The sequence below is a fragment of the Muscardinus avellanarius genome (genome assembly GCF_963383645.1).
Source record: "Muscardinus avellanarius genome assembly, chromosome: 8".
In the NCBI taxonomy this organism is placed as follows: domain Eukaryota; kingdom Metazoa; phylum Chordata; class Mammalia; order Rodentia; family Gliridae; genus Muscardinus; species Muscardinus avellanarius.
This window is the reverse complement of record NC_137794.1, coordinates 10542380-10563433: the sequence shown is the minus strand read 5'-3', so window position 1 is coordinate 10563433 and position 21054 is coordinate 10542380. Positions and strand designations below refer to the sequence as shown.

General features: G+C 49.2%; 1 protein-coding gene across 1 annotated transcript in view; it reads left to right on the top strand.

The window, feature by feature from the left end:
• Nucleotides 1-1075: 1075 nt before the first annotated feature.
• The window catches only part of TRAM2 (translocation associated membrane protein 2), a gene marked incomplete at both ends in the record, with an annotated part of 72281 nt that continues 52302 nt past the window's right edge, over nucleotides 1076-21054 (top strand). The window contains one exon of the mRNA XM_080700268.1: nucleotides 1076-1195. Within this exon, the coding sequence (XP_080556394.1) occupies nucleotides 1076-1195 (120 nt within the window). The remainder of the gene's footprint in view (nucleotides 1196-21054) is intronic.

The following is a 21054-nucleotide window of genomic DNA, read 5'->3' as shown; positions in this document are numbered from 1 at the left end:
AGGTACTCCCATCTCGTCTCAATCGCCATTTCACACGCCGTGCCATTTTTAAGAAATCATATTTACTTAGAAGTGAAACAACTGTTGACCTAATTTTAAAAAATGAATGGAAATTAAACAGTTCTTTGTTCATTTTGCATTTCTGTACGCCTAGAAAGTGATTAGTTGACTCCTTCATCACTAGTAGGGTTACAGCCAATATTTGCCAATGTAAATTAATTTATTAAGAGGATTTTTCGTCCTTCCTGGAGCACTTTTAAGCCTTGCTCTGGCACAGAAACTTCCAATAGGAAGTTCCTTTTTTTCTTCTGCGGTATGGTTTACCCTTCCACTTCTTTCTCTCCATCAGTACCGAAGGCAGCAGCCTTTGGGTGCGCCGTGTATAGGTGGCGCGCGGGTCTGCGAGGCGGGCTGCGCCCTGTCCGCTCCCCGGGCGGGCCTCGGGCGATCGCGGGGGCGCGGAGGCCCGGCGTCCTCGGCCTTCCTTCCTTCCTTCCTTCCCGCGGAGGAGGGAGCGGGCGCGCGGCGTGGGAGCCGGGCCACTTCCTGTCGGGCGGCCGGTGCCGCCTCCTCTCCACGGCCTGGCTGGGCACCGGCGCCAGGCGAGGGGATCCCGGGCGCGTCCGCCGGCCCCGGCCCGGCCCCGCGAGGTCCCGGCGGCGAAGGGGTTAAGCGCGCGCACGTAGGGGGCGGGGCGGGCTGGCGCGCGCTCAGGGGGCGGGGCGGGCTTACGGAAAGGGGGCGGGGCTGGCTGGCGCGCGCTCAGGGGGCGGAGCGGGCTGGCGGGAAGGAGGCGGGGCGGTCTGAGCGCGCGCGCAGAGGGCGGGGCGGGCTTTGATGCGCGCAGGGGGCGGGGCGATCTCGGTGCGCGCGCGGGAGGGGCGGGGCCTCGTCCGGGGGCGGTTCCGGGCGGCGGGGGCGGGGCGGGCGGAGGAAGGGGGCGGGGCCCGAAGTTGTTCCGCGCTGGGCGGGCGGCGAGCGGGCCGGCGGGCGGGCCGGGCCGGGGCAGGAGAAGTTTGCGCTGCGGCTGGAGAGCGAGGGTGCGGGCCCCGCCGGCCGCTGCGCGCCCGCTGCCATGGCTTTCCGCAGGAGGACGAAAAGTTACCCGCTGTTCAGCCAGGAGTTCGTCATCCACAACCATGCGGACATCGGCTTCTGCCTGGTGCTCTGCGTCCTCATCGGGCTGATGTTCGAGGTGAGAGAGACCGGAGAGGGGGTGCTGGGGGGCGGGCAGTGCCCTCTGGTGCGCCGCGCGCGTACTCCTGCAGGTCCCCGGCTCTTCGTCTGAGCTGGGACTCCTGGATGTCTTGCACGCTATCTGCACCCCGGCTTTGTGCACCGTACCCCGCTGGCCTGTGGCCGGGTCAGCGCAGAGAGTGTCCCCCAGCCCCGCGCCGTGCCAGCAGTGCTATCCTCCGCCGCCCCCCTGGGCGCCCACCGTCTCCTGCCAGCTCTCTCTGCAGCCCTGAAACCCAAGCCTGGCCTGGAACCGACCGCCGCGCTGCTGCCACCCTGGCCCGACGCGTGGGGTTTCCTTTCTGGCGTCCGGGAACCAAGCGGGAGACTCCCAGACTCGCAGTCATTGCACAACCCCCTTCCTCCCAAGTGGGGGCCACCAGATCTTCTGAGCTCTCCCAGTGGGAAGGACACTGACGCTTTGCCATCTCCCTTCTGATTTTCTGGGTGTTTTGCATCCCCACCTCTGGAACGTGCTCTAGGTGTTCGCGTGTCGCTCTGGCTCTATCCCAGCTAGGGCTGTATGCTGTTCTTTTTTATTTTGTGTTTTCAACTATGGCTTAAACGGCCCGTTTTGAGATGCCCTTTGTCACTCTAGGGACTGTCTCTTTAGACCCATGTGTGATGGACCTAGATCTTCACCCCCTTCACAGGGGCAAGGGGAGGGACAGGGGTATCTTTTCTCTTCAGGAGAAAGGTGATTCTCTTGTGGCTGCAGTGATGGAGAGAGAGGGGCCGACAGCAGTGAGCTGGTGTAGGCCTCAGCACAGGGAGTTTCAGTAGGCCAGCAAGGGATCAGAACCCAAGGGGACTGATGGGAGGACTCCCTGCTCCTACAGAGTGAGGGAAATGTGATATCCAAAGGTGGGAAGAACTGAAGGAAACTGGGTATGGATGTGCATAGTATATCTTGTCTCAGGAGTGAGATATGTCAGTGGCACTCCCGTGGTCTCCTCTGGTTCCTCTGACTAGGCTCCTTGTCCTCCCTCCTGGGGAAGGCTGCTTATCTGAGCTCTGGGGGACGTGTTAGGAAGCTGTAACCATTTAAAAGCTTCCCTGGAGATGGAGGATTCCCAGCGTGGCTGGTTGCTCCTGTGTGCCTCTGTCCCTGAGCCCACTGTCTCTCTTGTGTAGATGACATCTGGCTGGTGGAGCTGCCCTCAGGCTGGGGACATGCTTGTGGTGACCAGGTCAGGGCTGGATGTGTGCATGTGATCTTGGCCAGGCTTCAGGGTCTGTAGGAAATCAGCCTGAGTCAGGATTTGGGGTCATACTCACTTTTGGTAGTGTGTCTTCAGTTCAGTCCCTCCACCACCACCACGACCCTCCTGTGATGTCCTGTTTCAGGGTGTGCCCCACTGTGGTCACCAGTCTGACAGGGAAACTGACTGTGTCCTCGGTTTCCCCATTGTTGAAGAAGTTGCTCAAGCCTGTCTTCCTCACTCGGTGGCAATAACCTTTAACCAAGATCATGTCAGCAGCAAAACCTGCCAGTGTGAGAATGCATTTCTTGCTCTTGGTGTGCTTTTATTATTTATCTTAATAATAGCTGAATGAAATAACCGATGATTAGTTTTGCTCAGCTGATACCCACAAAACATGTGTCTGTTTGCCCTCCTTCATTCTAAGATGTCTCCCAGTCTTGGAGGGTAAGGCCAGAAAGACACGCTGGTCAGCTGTAAGCCTCAAAGCCACATGTTCCATGACCAGCCAAGACTATGGCCTACGGCCCTCTTCTGTATTCTTAACATTTGTTAAGGTTTCTGGCTCTACCTGCTTTATTTTGGTATCTTAGTGCAAAAAGAGCTGCTTAGCTTTTGAGCTTTGTCCTTCCGTCCTTCCTTCCTTCCTTCCTTCCTTCCTTCTTTCCCTGTCTCTGGCTTGTGGAAAGTCATATGTATTAAGCCTGCCAATCCCTAAAAGCTGAAAGGTGCTAGAAACTCTTCTTCCTGGTACCTGATAGAAGGGAGTGGGCTGGAGAGTGTAGAAAGGCCCCAGTTGAAAGGCCTGTAGGCTCCCTCTTCCTTCCAACCTGGCTTCTTTTCCTATAGCGCCTTAGGTCTACAGGACATCCATGGCAGGGGGTTCCTCTGTAGGATCATCAGTCCCTATTGGTTGCACCTCCAGTTTATGAAGGACCGGGCACATAGTAGGTCTTCACTGTCTAGTTCTATCAACTAACTGTGTTTGAACATAGTGGGGAGTCGGGTTGGAATGGTGCTTCCCCTCCCAAATGAAAGCAAACTTCTAGGGATCTCAGAGATACCAATGTGGGCATCTTTACCCTTGGAGTAAAATGGGGAGTAGGGAGTGGAAGGGAGAGGCACCTTAAAGCCTAGTACAGGACTGACTGGGTATTACATAGGATATGTAGGTAGGGGTGCATGTGTCGGGGAGGGGGGTGCAGCCTGGAACTTAGCCATTTTTCCTAGAAGTGAGTGTAGAAGGAGGTGCAGGAGGAGCAGGGAGGGTGGGAGAGAGGCCGTCAAGCTTCCGTGGTTCTGTCTTGGGCCAGACTAGGATTCCTTCATTCAGAAGCTGAGTGGGGAAACTCAATTAGAATTCTTCCCACAAAGAGCGGCTCTCCTGACCACTCCCTCCTCTGAGGTCCCCAGCCCGGCCTCAGCAAACTGACCAGCTGAGCCGCCTCAGTCCTGCCTCGCTGGCCACTGCTGCAGCTTTCAGGGGACTTTGATTCCCTCCCGGGAACCCCAGGACTTCAGCTCTCTGTCTTCAGGGAGCTTTTGACTCCAAATTTCTTCCCTTGGGATCACTTCCTTTTGGGAATACACATGAAAGGCTGTCTGGCCCCAATTCCCAACTAATTTTCTCTCTCTCTCTCTCTCTCTCTCTCTCTCTCTCTTTCTCTCTCTCTCTCTCTCTCTCTCTCTCTCTCACACACACACACACACACACACACACACACACACACCTTTTAAAGGTTTAGTTTGGGGTCATCTTATTTTCACGGCAGGCAGGCTTTTCCCTGAACCCAGGTTTCCTCCCGTCCTGTCCTAGGGACTGCTTGGAATAGAGCTGTTCAGTGCAGCCACAGCACTTGGCTAAAAAATGTCAGGAATGTGGAACTTTATTTCCCCCTCCTTCCTTTCCAGCTTTCTCTTTCTTAACTCTTCTTTCTTTAGCTTTGTGCGGTAGTTTTCTGCTCAACACTCTGGTCCTTCTATCCGTAAGCAGAGTCCGCCCTGCTGGTCCTTCGGGCTTTCAGGGTGTGAGTGGCCGGTTGGGGTGTGTATGTGTCTCCTCCTTCATCTTCCAGAGTCCTGCTCTGTGCCACGTTTCCAACAGAAACCAGCAGGAAGACTCTCTCATTAGTGACTGGTGAAGGAGAAAAAGAAAAAGGGCCCTGGAAGAGAGAGAGAGGAAGCAACTTATTCACCACCTTTAAAATGTCATTTCGAGATAGACCTCCCCCCCCCCCAACCCGCCCAATTTCTATCTGCAGCTGAAAAGAAATGTTTCTGAAATTCTGTCATTCTTTGGTTTGGTTTCTGTTTGGTCTATGATGACTTCAGGGTTTAGGACCCAGAGGAATTTTTGGGTAGTGGCTGGGTTTTGCTTTTTAATTGTTTGGAAGTAGGTGTGGCCTATCTTTTCTCCAGGAACTAGTTTCTTCCCTGTTCCTGACACCACAATTGACTTCTCAGGATGAAATGTTTGCAGGAAAAAGAATGGGAGCCCATTGCTTGCGTCAGAGCTGATAGCACGTGGGTTTTAGTACGCAGAGTCTGGAGTAGTTCATCTCCTGCTGCACGTACCTGTGGGCCTTAGAACGTCAAGTGTCTCTTAATGTTAGCATTATAAGACGATTCTGCTTCTATTCTGTTAATAGAAGTACGTAACTGGCACAGTGATACATCAGTAGATGTAAGTCATCTTTCCTTGAATAACTTATAATGTACTTTTGAAAAAATTTCTTTGCCAGCTTATGTATTTCCTAATTTTATTTTTTATTTTTTGCAGTACTCGGAATTGAACCTAGGGGTGCTCTACCATTGTCCTTTCTTATTTTTTTTTTTTTTTTTAATCTTGAGACAGGGTCTAGCTAAGTTGTCCAGGCTGACCTTGAACTTGTGATCGTCCTGCCTCAGCCTCCTGAGTCACTGGGATCACAGGTGTGTGCCCCTGTGCTCAGTTAGCTCCTGTTTTTATCTTCAGCTTGTGATGTGGTCCATCAGTGGTGTTGTATAAAAGTGAGGGGAGAGCGACAGGGGTCATTCATTATCTTGGGTGCCTTGTTTGGTGATTGGATGTATACATGCATGGCTCAGTGAAATATTTGAGCAAGAAAGCAGATATTTGGAGGTAGATTTTACCCTGGTCAAGCCTCTAGTGTCTTATGGGCACAAGAAGTCATCTTTATTCCTTTTGTTCGTAAAAAGGTGATGCCTGAAAGATGGTATTGATATTGATGAGTATTGATGAGTTTTTAATTACTCACCCTGCATCCCCTTGCAGCGTGAAGTCTAGCGTATGTAACCAGCACTGTGCCTGGCACATGGGTACTTCACTGAGGGTCTCAGCAGCCACGCTGATGACGGTCATCATCGGCTTCATTGTTGGGTCTGTGAGTCTACCTTTCACCTTCAGAGGGCTCATTGGGCGCCGTGGTTGTGTTTTATCATAGAGATGACGTGTTTTGAGATGGAGCCTGGATTCTCTAGCACCGGCCATCTAGTCTCCAAATGGGATGATCACTGACTTTACCCCAGTGCCTCTTTCCCCAGGGCCCACAGTAATGTAGCCACTCCATGCAGAACATCTGTCTTCTCCCCAGCATCCACCTTACTAGGACGTGGGCCACGGGTACCGGATGGTCTTGCTAGAGAAGCCCACGAGGTGCCTCCGCTCTCTGGCTGCCTGTGCTGCCTGAGCCTCAGTCCCTCATTTCTTGGAGGCGTTCTCCAGACCCGTCACAACAGAGTGCCTTAGTCCCGACTGTTTGTAGAATAACATGTGTTGCTATGGTGAACGCTTCCCTCTGGCAGGCACGAACTCCTTTTTGATCTGTTTCTTCATGGGCAGGGGCCCCAGAAATCACTGTGTGGCGTAGCTGTTGTACCTCTCATTCCCACCCTGATAAGTGACTGAAGCCAGAGGTTTGATAAGAGCGGGTTAGAGTTCCCACATGACAAGAAGTGCTTTCTACTCAGCGAGAGCGCTATTAGCAGGCTTTGGTGGGAAACTTTACTGATAGTATCGTAGCTTAACCTTTTTATCCAGTGCTGTATATCTGGTATCCATTGGTACCTAATGGTTAAAGAAGGGGGTGATGGTTGGGGGGGGGACAGTAAATCTACTAACATAACCCCCAAACAGCCCTTCTTATTTTATGACCAGACCTTTATCACACTGTTACTTTGCCTTGGTTTACCTCCACTGTCTCGAATGTCTAAAACAGCTGGCTAACGTTGCCGGTTCACGGCGTGGTTTAAAGAGCGTCGCAAGGGGTTTTTCTGGATGGCAGCTTTTCTTGCTTTTCAGCAGAGGAGAAGTGAAGCGGGATTGTGAGTGGGGCTCTGAGGCTCCGGCGCCCTCAGGTGGGGCTGTGGGAGTCCTGGGTTAGGAAAAGGGCCTCTCCGTGGCTCCCGCCAGAGCCAAGTTGCCTCATGACGGCCTCTCTCGTCTGTCTGGAGGGGCTGGCCGCAGTTCCCATCTGTGCAATGCTTTACTGGCCTCACCCTGTAATCAGGATGGTTTATGGGGGTTGTCATACCCATCCCGATCCTGGCTTCTAGAGGAGAGACTTGGCCAGGGACCATCTACTCCACATCCGAGTCGGAGCCAAAATCAGAATTCAGCAACGTCTGGCTCGCATTTAGAGCTCAGCCCTGATGCTTCCACGAGCGGGGCGTCGATGGAATGTAGACACAGGCCGCTTTATTTTTCTTTGTCTGAGTGGAATCTGTTTGTTACCTGGAAGAAATGTCTGTGGGTTGTTGTTCTGCTCTCTGCCAGGAATAGTCACTGAAATTCGCATCTCCCTGATAGAGACCATAGAGAATGACCCAGATGTGCATGTATTACATAGGACGTGGGTGAAGGGGCGGGCGCAGTGCAGACCCCCTGGAGCTGTTGCTCGCTGTTCCCCCATGTCAGTGTGAGAAAAGGTGCTTCTGATTATTATTGTCAAGTTAATACCATGGCTGCACTCCAGGGTACATCTTTTCTCCTTATTTATAAATTTAAGATCTTAGAGGAGAACCTAAGAAGTCATTTACTGTGTTTATAGAAAAGGAAAATAAGACCCCCTCCAAGAGGGGGGGCATCTGCCCACGTCAGTAGAGTGAATTTTTAGCAAAACTGGGGCCGTGTCTTCTGACTCACTTTGGTATCATCTTTTACACCTCTGCCCACTGGAATTCTAGACTCTATCTTTCGATGTCAGTCTATGTGCAGAGGCCTTGAACTTGATGCATCTTTCTTAATAACTCTGTGTTCTTATTTGGCAGCTGTTTATTGAGTGCCTCAGTACTTTTGTGTGCCTGTGTTGAGCTCTGGGGATGCAGAGACAAATAAGGTGGGGTCCCTGTCCTCAGAGAGGTCACTGTGTGGTGACTTAAAGCTGATATGCTATTTGTGCATGGGAGTCATGTCTTTTTTTCTTTTTCTTTTTGCTGTTCTGGGAACTGAGCCCAGGCTCTTGCACATACTAGGCAACTACTCTACCACGGAACTCTACCCTTAGCCCCAGGTCTTAAACTTGCTGTGAGTGGTGGGTGCAACCTCAGACTCTTGGGCCTCAACCTCAAGCCACGGCTCTTGGTGGAGGGGTGGTTGATGAAATTAAGACCTAACACCCTGGGTGTGAGGTTGTCAGTATTCAGGGGAGAAAAGTGGTGGTCATTCCTAGATCTTTCGGGCACATCTGATATGCCTCTGCACGTTACCACTGCAAGGCAGTCTGTTGGAGTTGCTATCACAAAAGTTCCATGGGTTTGGAGGCATATGCATCTAGCATATATTTTCCTGTTTTGGACTCCGGGATCAAGGCACTATTCTGTGTCTGGGAGGGTCCACTGTGGTCCATAGATGGTCTTCTTGTCTTTCTATACGGCAAAGAGAAAGGAGGGTGGGAGAGATTCAACTCCAGGCCCTTTTGTAAGGGCACTAATACCACTCGTGAGGGCTCTACCCCTGTGACCTAGTCATCCTTCAAAGGTGTTTGGGTTGCAATGCCATTGCACTGGTGGTTCGACTTTCAACTTGGGAATTTTGGAGGGACACAAGCATTCTATCTACGTGTGTGTGTGTGTGTGTGTGTGTGTGTGTGTGTGTGTGTGTGTGCACATAAGTGCTATTTCAGGTATGGAGAGGCCTTTAATGGTTAAACCTTGATTGAGGTTAGGAGAGTATGTCCTTATTCCCTCCACCCCCAGAACTATAGATTGAACTCAGGGGCTACAAGTTATACCTCTAGCCTTATTTTTTATTATTTATTTTGAAACAGAGTCTCACTCAGTTGCAGAGGGCCTTACTACATAGTTGAGGCTGGCTACGAACCAGCGATTCTCCTGTCTCAGCTTCCCAAGTACTGGGATTACAAGCGTGCGCCACCACGCCCTGCTTTGAAGTAGGGAGAGGGCTTCTTAACACAGCTCCTGGATTTTGCAAGGACAAGAGTCTTGTTTGTTTACTAATCAGTCTGTTCCTTCATCTTTATTATAGAGGCGAGGGACTCTCTCATAGGGAGTATTTTATTTTTAATTTTCACAGGAATTTGAAGAGGGTTTATTGAGTGACCCAGCGCATCATGAAGACTTCTGTGGTTTTTGGGGAGGGAAAAGCATGTGTCTTAGGGCAGTGGGTTAAGAATGGAATTTGTACAGTTGGGCCTCTGTTGACTTCACCCCATGCTTCTGGGGTGCCCAAGACCACGCAAGCCGGTCAGCACGTGTTGGCAGTCTGCTCGGTGTGACTGGGGCAGTGCCAGAGCTTCAAGAAGGTTGTGTGGAGAGTGTCGTGAGAAGGCGGCTTGGGTTTAGGGGTGCCGGGGATGTATCATCAGCTCTTTTGCTCCTCCAAGTCAGGAGTCTGGGGGCTCCGGACTTGGAAGAGCAATCCTAGGATAAACAGGCCTCCCCTCCAGCAATCCCTGGAGTCCTACAGGAAATCACAGGGCCTGCTTCACAATGCCTGGTTTCCGGCTGAGAATTCCTCAGAACTCGGAGCCGCACTGAGTTTTTCAGACCCGATGCTTCTGGAGCTTAGAGTTTGTTTTTAGTTTGCAGTCTTTCTTTGTACTGGATCAACTTTTGACCTCAGTGGGCAAGGAATAACTTGTTGGTATGGATTTTGTGACTCTTGTTTGGAAGAGGGCTGTTGGGGTGGAAAGGAAGGGGCGACGGTTCATTTTTGTATGTCAATAGCAGTTTCGCCTCTGGTTTGGGCATGAAGGAGAGCACGTGTTCCCCTTTCAGAGTCCTCGAGGCATGAGTTGTGGCTGGGTTTCTGTAGGTGTGTGTGCAGGGAGTGTGTGGTGGTTGGGACGAGGAGTGGGGCCTGGATTCCTCCAGTAAATAGCTGTGTGGCCCACCCGCCCACGCGGGGCCTTTCACCTTCTGGGTCACACTTGCTTCATGGGTGTCAGCCGTTCTGTGGCCCGGTCATGCCCTCTTAACACTGACATGTACGACGGGGACAGAAAATGTACACAGAACTCAGGTTGCCCGTCAGTAACTGGCGGAGAGGGAAGGCGGCAGCGTCCATCCTCCAGCTACGGATGTTGTCGCTAGAACCAAGTTGAGTTGAGCATCGCTGTGTTAGACAGCTCAGCTTCTCATCTTGATTTCAGTTTTTGTTTGTTTGTTTGGTTTTGGTACTGAGGATGGAACCCAGGGGCATTCTACCTCCAAGTGAAACTCCTACATTTATTTATTTATTTATTTATTTATTTATTTATTTATTTATTTTTGCGGTATTAGGGGTGAAACCCAGGTTTTTTTTTTTTTTAAACCTCTGAGTGACACCCCCAGCCCTATTTTTTATTGTTTTGAAACAGGGTCTCACTGAATTGCAAAGGGCCTCACTAAGTAGCTGAGGTCATCCTCCACTAAGTAGCCGAGACTGTCCTCAAACCTTGATCCTCCTGTCTCAAATTGGGATCACAAGCTTTATTTTTTATTCTTTATTTTGAAACAAGGTCTCACTGAGTTGCAAAGGGCCTCAATAAATAGTAGCTAAGGGCCGGGCGTGGTGGCACACGCTTGTAATCCCCATGCTTTGGAGGCAGAGACAGGAGGATCACGCAGGTTCGAAGCCAGCCACACTGGTTTAAGAGACCCTGTTTCCAAGTAAAAATATAAAATAGGTCTGGGAGTGTAGCCTGGAGGTAGAAGGGCTTCCAGGAACCCCAGTACCACCAAAAAGAAGAAGAAGAAGGAGAAGGAGAAGGAGAAGGAGAAGAAGAAGAAGAAGAAGAAGAAGAAGAAGAAGAAGAAAAATATTAGCTAAGGTTGGCTGCAAACCATGATCCTCCTGTCTCAGCCTCCCAAATGCTAGGATTACAGGTGTGCGCCACCACCCTCAGCATTGACATTGACTTTTCTTCTTGAGTTGAAATCAGGTTCTAGCCTAAATTCGGATGTAGCATGTAATTACAGCTTAGTGGAACTTGGGCTGGGGAAGGAGAAAAATCCATATATTGAAAAGGAATCACTGTCTGGAATGGGGAAGGGTGGGCTTGGCTTTGTGGCTCTCATGTCAGAGGCCCCAGGACCTTTCCAAGGCTCTTCAGGGGAACCAGGAACAGCAGAAGGTGGTCCCTACTGGGCAGATTGGCCCGTGCCCTCTGCTCAGCCAGGTAGGTTTTATTGCACCTGTTCTCAGCATGTGTCTGGGACCCTGAGGGAGTATTTTCATACTTGGGTGTGTATTCATCACACACACACACACGGGTACTTCTGTGGCCTACTTTTTGAAATCAGTAAGGTGGACTTAATGTTTGAACCTAACCTGTGATCTTCCATACCTCGGCCCTCCACCCCCAACAGTGCTCTGAATCAAGTTTCCTCACCTATTAGGAGTGTTAATTCTACAAGTTTCTACTTCATCTCTCAGGTCTCTTCACCTGCTGCCACCAAATGGTGTGCTGTCTTCCTTAAAATGATGGGGATGGATTAAAAATAGTACCGGGTGGAGAAGATTTTGTGCAGGGATGCATCAGCTCTTAATTATATTCTTCTGACACTCGATTTTAAATAGAAATTAATTATGGTATCTAATATTTGAAATACCACAATTTCTGACTCACCAAAAATAGTTCTAACCAATGCAGTAGTGGCTAGCCATATTTGGCTATTTACATGTGAATCTATTACAGTAAGCTTAAGTTAAAAATTCAGTTTCACCAGGCTTGGTGGCACATGCCTATAATCTCTGTATTTGGGAAGCTGAGACAGGATGATTGCAGGTTCTAGGACAGCCTCAGCAAGTAGTGAGACTCTCATCAACCTATCAAGACCATGTTTCTAAAATCAGGTAGAATGCCCAGTAAATCAATCACACACACACACACACACACACACACACACACACACACACACACACAGAGTTTCTCATTCATACTGACTACATTGACTACATTTTAAGTTCTTGGTAGTGTGGATATAGGACATTTTTTTTTTTTTTTTTTTTTTTTTTTGCGGGTCTGGGGATGGAACCCAGGGGCATTTGACCTCTGAGCTACACCCCCTGCCCTATTTTTTATTCTTTATTTTGAAACCGGGTCTCACTGAGTTGCAGAGGGCCTCACTAAGTAGCTGAGGCTGTCCGCGAACCGTGATCCTCCAGGTCTCAGCCTCCCGAATGCTGGGATTACAAGCGTGCGCCACCACGCCCGGCGGATATAGGACATTTTGATTATCTCAGGAAGGGCTGTTGGACAGTGCTGGTGTGTGCTTTATAAGTTTGCCTTTTTGTAGTGATCACAAAGCATCCTTGTGCCGTGGCTCTGTTAGGAAACGTTATAGGCCATGGACACAGTGAGTAAGGCCATGAATGGTCCTAGAGCAAGATTGCTTGAGTTTAAATTCTATTCCACATCCTAGTAGAGCTATCTGGGCACATTAACTCACCTGTGTCTCAGTTTCTTCATCAACAAAATGGGGATAATAATATGTCAGAGTTGTTGGGACATGTCAATACAAATGGAAATGTCAACACAAATCCAGCGCTCGGCAGAGGGCTTAGTACAGCACAAGAACCTGATATATGTTCCTTATTGTTATTATCATGTGTACAGAGCATTGGCGAGATACCTCACCGTGTGTAGTTCCTCTTTGTGGCTGCCTCATCCATTTGGAACAGAGCTGAGAGCAGGATGCATGGCAGAGTAGACTGAGTAGCTCCCTAAGCCTGTGCCCCGTACCCCGCGCTCCATGCCCAGGTCCTGTTCCAGACCCACCTGCGCTTCCTTTACGTACTACTTCATGAAGCATGGCTATGCATTATCCGAGCTTACAGGACAAGAAAGAATAAGAAAACGGGAGCAGTAGTGGTAGTAGAATAGGTAGTCTGCTGGTAGCTGGCTGTCAGAAGGGTTATCCATTATTAAATACTTAGAAGCCATAAGAAAGAAGAGGAAGGGGGAATATGAATGCTTGGTATTATTTAGTTTATGATCAAAGAGCTATAATGGATTTTAAGGTTATTATGGTAGAATAGTACAGTATACTATCTGATCATATTATTATCCTATTAGTTTCATGAAAAAGTATACAGTACAGGTTGAACCTCTTAATCCCCAAGTCCATAATCCAGAAATGCTCCAAAATCGGAAACGTTTTGAGCACTGACATGACACTACACATGGAAAATTTCATACCATGAGCTTTGTTTCATGCGCAAAATTATTTGAAATGTTTATATTTGGGGGCACTGTGTACAAAGTATATATGATATATACATATATATATACATATATATATACATATATATATATATATATATATATATATATATGAATTTCATATTTAAATTTAAGTCTCATCCCCAAGACATTTTAAGATATGTATACAAATATTCCAAAGTCAGGGGCCGGGCGTGGTGGTGCACGCTTGTAATTCCTGTGCTTGGGAGGCTGAGACAGGAGGATCGCACAGCTTCGAAGCCAGCCTCAGCTACTTAGTGAGGCTCTCAGCAACCTATTGAGACCCTGTTTCCAAATAAAGTATAAAATAGGTCTGGGAGTATAGCCTGGAGGTAGAAAAGCCCCCAGTACCACAAAAACACAAACAAATAAACAAATATTCCAAAGTCTGAAAAAAATAAACCAGCACACTTATCAATTTGCATACCCATAAAGCTTTTTAGAAGGATCTATATTCATAATAACTAATTTTACGATTTCAAATGCAGATCTGTGGTAATATGGAAAAGTTGGCTATCCAGAAGGATTCATCCCCAGAAATTTCTGGAGAACAACAGTTTTGTAGCCCTGAAACAAAAAGCAGAATTGGTCTATGATATGGTGTATGAACAGCCACAGAAATGTGAAGGAAGCACTTTTAGCATTCTTGTTAATGGTATATAATATAATATATAATAATATAATATAATATAATGCTATATAATATATAATATATAATATATAATAATATAATGTTGAATATTCTCATTCAACATCGTTCAACCGGTTGCCTGCCCTTTTGCTGTATTTTTTTTAATCTTCCAGCAAATGTATCTGTCTTGTGCAAAATAATGAAAATGGGGAGTTGCCTGACAAGATGTATGGACACAGTTTGCCTCTCTCTGGTCACTGTTGGATCTTGAGAAAGGAGCCCTTGCAGCCGCTCTCCCGTGAGTCTCAGGTCCAAGTCGCTCCGGGCATGACGGATGGCTTTGCCTGATCGCCACTGATGACCTACGCGCCTTTAGCCTTTGGCTGTGGGAGTGAGTGTAATGTGACCTCGCTCCTGGCCTCAGTCCCGCCCTTCAGCGTTGTCCTGCCCCAGGTCAGTTTGGATTTAGCTGGTTCTTGTCCCTTCATTTTTGCAAATGTCGACGAAACGGTGCTTTTGTAAGAATCATCATCCTAAGTGTTCAGAACACAGAAGAAAAGGACCATTGCCTGGCTGCGAGGAGCCTGCCTGTCCCTCAGGAATGGGTACAGTCGCCTGAGGCTGGGCAGTCCGGTTGAGCTGCCATATTGGTAGTCAGTGTCTAGCACCCAGGGGTGCTCAGTCTGGTAGTCTTCTAGAGGGGATGCTTTGGAAACAAGGACAAGGGGCTTATAACTCAGAATTGGAGCAGGTAGATGGTAAGTGAGACCAGGAGCAGAGGAGGTGCAGGGAGACCTAGACACAGGGAACAGGGTCTCCATGAAGACTGAGTGAGGACGAGGTGGAGCTGGGGAGGAGCAGGGAGCACTAGCAGGCTGGTGGCATAGGATGCTCTGGAGGTGGGATGAGGGGAGAGTGAAGGGCGATAGGGGAGGTGGGTCAGGTCATGGAGGGCCTGGAATTGAGACTTTATCCTGGAGGTGATGGGGAGCCCTTGAAGGGCTCTAGGGAGGACGCTTGTGATGAGCTCTCTCTAGAGACTGCTCGGAGAGGTTTTGAGGGTGAGATTGGAGACAGGGAGTCTGGCCGGAGGCTGTGGCCATGGTCCCTGTGGGAACGTCCACCTGGGAACCTGTTTCTACCTCCAGCCAAGAAGCTGGGACCCCCACACCTGTGTGCTTTCTGGTGTAGATTCTCGGCTCTTTTCTGTAAAACAGGAAGCAGCAAGGCACTTGTGCGGGGTGGGCACACCCAGTCGAAGCTGGGCGGAGAGAGAGGGTTTCTGTGGAGGGTGCAGTGGTACCAATCTTGCCCCGTGCAATGGTGCCAATCTTGCCCCGGACATAAATATCATTGTCCCATTTCATGGGTCCTGTTGTCTCTACGTGACTTTATCACGGAAGCGGCCTTAGTAAAAAGGTATTTGTTTGCACGTCATGTGGTTTCTGACTTTTTGTAAGGGAGAGCTTTGGTGAGTTAGAACATTTTCCCCCTCTACCCTTCACCTGTTTTTAGCTAAGTAGACCATGTCGAGTTAGATGCAAGTACAGCGGCCTTGCCTAAGGAAGCTGGTTGGTTCCAGTGCTCAGCGGAGGTGGGGGGCGGGAACTTCTTTAGTGACAGTGTTTCTAGGGGCTGTGGGGAGAGGCGGGGCATGGTGGAATTGGTGGACAGAGGAACGTAGGCATGGCCTGTCTGTAACATTCATTCAAAAAAGTTACCAGGTGCTCACTGAGTGCCGGGCTCTGTCTACATTTTGTACCTGGGACTACCTAATGAGGGGTGCCAGTAAATAACTTTGAGGTGTGTTTGACAGGGAGATGGGTCCATCCCTAAACGGTTGCCAGGCCTCAGAAACAAACGCAGTGAGGTTTTCTCCAGGTCTGATTTCTAGTTGCGTATCTGTGGTGTCACTGAGGTTGGTTGGTGATCCTGAGGATTTGATTAGTTTTCTGCCCCCTGAGGACTGTAGGTGGTATAGCCTCCAGGAACCCTCGCAGCCCACACGGCGTTCACCAGGCTCATTGTTTTTACCTCCCAAGTTGCTCCAAGTCTCCTCTTGCCCTTAGTGCTCTTGGCCTCAGCTCAGACACTGGACATCGGTCCCCTGAATGGCTGAGGGTCCCTGGTGAGGCTCCTAGGGTCTCATATCCTCCAGTCCTTCCTCCATAGTGCTACCACGGATCGTCCTCAGAAGCAAGGCTGAGCATAGGTCTCTCCTATATAACCCCCCTCCCCGATGCTCTCCTAAAGAAGGCTTTTAGGCTTCCTGAAACCTGACCAGCACATTACTCAGGTGGCCCTGCCCTGACGCTCATTGCAAACCAGGCTACCTGGGCCCCATGCTTCTCTGCAGACCTCTCTCTCTCTTTGGTACTGGGGATTGATGAGCTAAACCCCAGCCCTATTTAATTTTTAAACTTTGAAACAGGTCTCACTAAGTTGCTGAGGCTGGTGTCCAGCCTGCCATCCTCCTGTCTCAGCTCTGCAAGGCCTGGGATTGCAGGTGTGTCTCCAGGCTGCTGCTCTTTTCTCGGTTGGTGCTTCTTTGCTTCAGTTCCTGTGCCCCACACTCTGAATTACTTCTTGGCCCCCCTTTGAGTTTACTAACGCCCGCTTCTCCTTCAGTGCCCCCTCAGGGTCACAAACGAACGCCCTGCTCAGGATGGTTCTGCTGGTCCTTCGGCCCTAGTAAATTCCTTCTCTCTGCCCGACTCTCGTCTTCTGTCTGTCTCTCCATCAGCCAGACTTGGCCTGAACATTTGCTCTGCGCCAAGCGCTGTTCTTGTGCCTTGGGATAAAAAGATAAAAAGGTGAAGATTCCGCTGTCTTGGAGCTGGAGACCTCAGGGAGGCGACAGTGTCACCGCTGTGCTTGTGGTTCAAGAGAAAGTGCACACCAGGAAGGCGCACGGCCCCTGCGAAGGTGGGAGACACTTTACTCTGAAAAGGAGAAGTTTGGCTGGAGCTTGAGGCCAGGCGGTCACGGCGGGACAGGGTGTTCCAGGCAGAGAGAGGGGACGGGGTGCAGCGGGTGTCTCTGTATTGCCAAAGTGTGTGTGTGTGTGTGTGTGTGTGTGTGTGTATGTGTGTGTGTTGACAAAAGATGAAGACGATGGGTTTGGGCTGGCGGGCATGTGCAGGCCATGAAGGCCCTTACTGACAGATTCGGATGTGGTCCTTAGCTCAGGTAACGGGCAGCCATGGGAGGCTTCTAAGCAGGGGGGCGACTTGACCCGACTCCGGGCTGTAGGGCAGGCTTGGCCCCTTTCATGTTGCTGTGGTCCCCCCACGCCGCCCCAAAGGAAGGAGCTGTTCCCCGTTTTCTTAGTGTCTCCGGCACCTCTGGGCCTCACGTGCTTGGTGTGGATTTCCTGGGGGCAACCTGCGAGTCCACAGCATGGCGCGTGTCTCGAGCCGCTTTCCGCTGCTGCTGGTCCTCCAAGGCGTTCCTAGCCACGCCGGCCCTCTGGGCTCTCAGGTGACCAGTTGGAGATGCTTGTGAACACGTTAGGAACGCCAGCTGCTCCAGCACATGCATCCAGATAGAGAGCCAACAAGATGAGCTTTGCAGAGCTGAAAAAAGAACAACTTTTTGGAATAGGTACTATTTGATGATAGACTGAAGTGACTCAAAAATCAAAACTTGTAAGAAGGAACACATTCAGAAACGTCCTTTACCACCACCTGTTCCTATCCAGCTATGCTTCCCTCTCTCTAGATAGCTACTTTTTAAAGTTTTTGTATGTCCTTCTTGTTAGAAATTTTTTCTTTTCTTCTTCGTGTGTGTGTGTGGGGGGTACTGGGGATTGAATCCAAGGCATTCTACCTCCCAGCTACACTCCCAGCCCTATTTTTTTTTTTTTTTTGAGGGTCTGGGGATGGAACCTATTCGACCTCCGAGCTATACCCCCTACCCAATTTTTTATTTTTTATTTTTTTATTTTACAAATTTTAACCCCACAAAGTTGTATGAATATAATGTACCAATAAAAAAAAGAAAAATAAATAAATAAATAAATACTCCCCCCCCCAAATTTTTATTGAACATAAATAATATACATTTAAACTATATTTGGTGCCCTCTCCTCCCCGCCCCCGTTTTCCCTTCCCCCCTCCCACCATTGGTTGGCCAGGTTAACCATGTCATATTCATAATTTTACACATGTTCAGATGTAGACCCTCATTAATCAAGATCAGCCTTCCTCCTCTCCTATCTTTCCATTCAAACTTTGCTTATATTTCCCCTCCATTATCCGGAGTCCCACTGGTATCCTCTGTGTTTCCTAGTTTGGGCGTATTAGAGGAAACATATGTACCTTCTCCTTCAGTGCTTGGCTGATCTCACTTAACAATGCTCTCCAGGGCTTTCCATCTTCTTGCAAATGATATAATTTTGTTCTTCTTTATGGCTGAATAGAATTCCATTGTGTGTATTTCCCACAGTTTTGCTATCCATTCATCTGTTGATGGTGGTCTGGGTTGGTTCCATATTTTGGCTATTACGAATTGTGCTGCTATGAACATAGGTATGCATATGTTGCTGTATTTCTCTGAATTCAACCCCTTTGGAAAGATACCCAGGAGTGGTATAGCTGGATCATATGGTGGATCTATTCCCACCTTTCTTAGGAATCTCCACACAGATCTCCATAGTGGTTGAACTAGTTTGCATTCCCACCAATAGTGTAAAAGAGTTCCTCTTTCCCCACATCCTCGCCAGCATTTGTTGCTGTTTGATTTCTTTATGCTTGCCACTCTGACTGGGGTTAGATGGAATCTCAGTGTAGTTTTGATTTGCATCTCCCTGATGGCCAGTGATGAAGAACATCTTTTCATGTATCTATTGCAAGAAGATGGAAAATCCTGGAGAACATTATGTTAAGTGAGATCAGCCAAGCACAGAAGGAGAAGGTACATATGTTTCCTCTAATATGCCCAAACTAGGAAAAATAGAGGACACCAGTGGGACTCCAGATAATGGAGGGGAAATACCAGCAAAGTTTGAATGGAAAGATAGGAGAGGAGGAAGGCTGATCTTGATTAATGAGGGTCTACATCTGAACATGTGTAAAATTATGAATATGACATGGTTAACCTGGCCAACCAATGGTGGGAGGGGGGAAGGGAAAATGGGGGCAGGGGTGAGAGGGCACCAAATATAGTTTAAATGTATACCATTTATGTTCAATAAAAAATATTTGTTTAAAAAAATGGTATACTGCCGGGCGTGGTGGTGCACTCCCGACATTTGGGAGGCTGAGACAGGAGGATCTCCATTCACAGACAGCCTCAACTACTACTTAGTGATTCCCTTTGCAACTCAGTGAGACACTGTTTCAAAATAAAGAATAAAATGTAGGGCTGGGAGTGTAGCTTGGAGGTTGAATGCCCCTAGGTTCCAATCCCAGTACCACAAAAACACACACACACACACACACACACACACACACACACACACACACAATGTATACAGGGCTCAGGCTGTAAGTCAGACACATGGCTTTAAATCTTGGCCTGGCATGTAGGAGCTTGGGGGATCTGGTCAGGTTAGACTTAGTGAACCTCAGTTTCTTCATGTGTCAATGAAGTACTCAAGCTGGACGTGGTGGTGCACACTTGTATTCCCACGCCTTGGGAGGCTGAGACAGGTGGTTCAGTGGGAAAGCCTGGGGTTCTGGTTGAGTGTGGCCAGAGCAGAGAGGTGCTCCTTCAGGGTTGGGTCCTGGTGGTGTGGGGACAGGGAGGGGAGGAAGGTCGTGCCAAGGGCAGGACCACATGACCACCCAGAACTCCTGGGCTTCTTCTTCGGCTCCTTACAGATTATGTTCCAACACCCCATCACTCCCTGTTGGAACTGTGCCACTTCTGTTTCTCAGAGCCTTGGGAGACCAAGTCAGCAGATCCTGCTAGTTCGGCAGAGCCTTGCTCTGCAGCTGGGCCCACGTGGCCCCGGGCGAGGGCAGCGCAGGAGAGGGCACTGCTGCCAAGACTAGAACTTCACCAAACCCCAAATCATCGGCTTGCCCAAATATAGTAACCTCGACCTTCCCCCCGTCATGTTTGAGCTAAATATACTGTCCTTCAGCTTGCGAGCTCGCCCGCCTCCGGGAGTGAGTCCTGTGATTATTTCAAGCGCTTTTCTCCATTTCACATCTAAAAACGGACTGCGGGGATGTGGCCCAAGTCTCAGGCAAGGGGCACGAGTAGACCTCAGTGGGCCGCAGGCGCCGGCTTCTGATCGCATTCGGCCATGTGCGTCCCCACGGTGACCTCTTGGCAGCGAAGATAACTGTGAAATTCCTGTACGATGTTCTGAGGTTTTGAGGACTATGCACTTGCAGGTTCTGCAGGCTGGAGGTCCCCTTGCCTCCCCTGCCTGGATATGCGTTTGGATTGTTTGATGTTACCGGTTTCTGTGGGGCTTGTTCATGGTCCAAGTGTGGGCCTTGAATTCCGATTTCAGGACTCTATTCCTTTAACTAACTAGCCAACTTGGTTAAATTGCTTAACTCCGTCCCGTGGGCTGGTCAGTAAAGAAGGAATGAAAATACTTGTACCCACCTCATTGGGTTTTTAGAAGGACCAAGGAAGCCGGGAATGCATGTGTAGTATATAGTTGATGTGAGCTGTTGGTAGCACATGAATATTAATTAACTCCATGAATATTGCATCTGTCACTAGGCAGCCACTTTCCGCATCTCTCATTTTCATGTTGTAGATGATGTGCAGCCCGTGCCTCCTGGTGAGTCTGTTTCCCACTGGACACACCTTGTCCACCCAGACATTGCTGCCCGGGCCGCTGAGACCGTCGGGAGAGGCACGGGCTGAGCGGCTGGCCGGGCTCTCCTTTCTCTCGAGCCTCCGCGTCCGGCCCCAGCCTGTGCCTCCTGCAAGTGCTTAGTCCACAAGGACCCGTCTCCCTGCCTTTCACAAGGGTCCTGTGGCTTTACAATTGCTGTCTCCTGTTCCCACTGGGAAGAAAACTGGGAGGCTAAATTTCACGGAAATCTGCTACTTGGAATATTTTATTCCAAAACATCAGCTAACCAACATAGCAAAAAAAAAAAAAGATAATTGGGGTTTTGTATTTTACAGGCCACTGTTGTTGCAGGACTTTCTAAATATGACTGGCCTTCTTTCCTTTTTTATTTTTGTGCTACCAGGGATGCAACCCAGGGGCATTTTACCTCTGATCTGCAAGCCCAGTCCTATTTTATTTATTTATTTATTTATTTATTTATTTATTTAGTGATACTGGGGAATGGAACCCAGGGGCATTCTACCTCCGAGTGATATC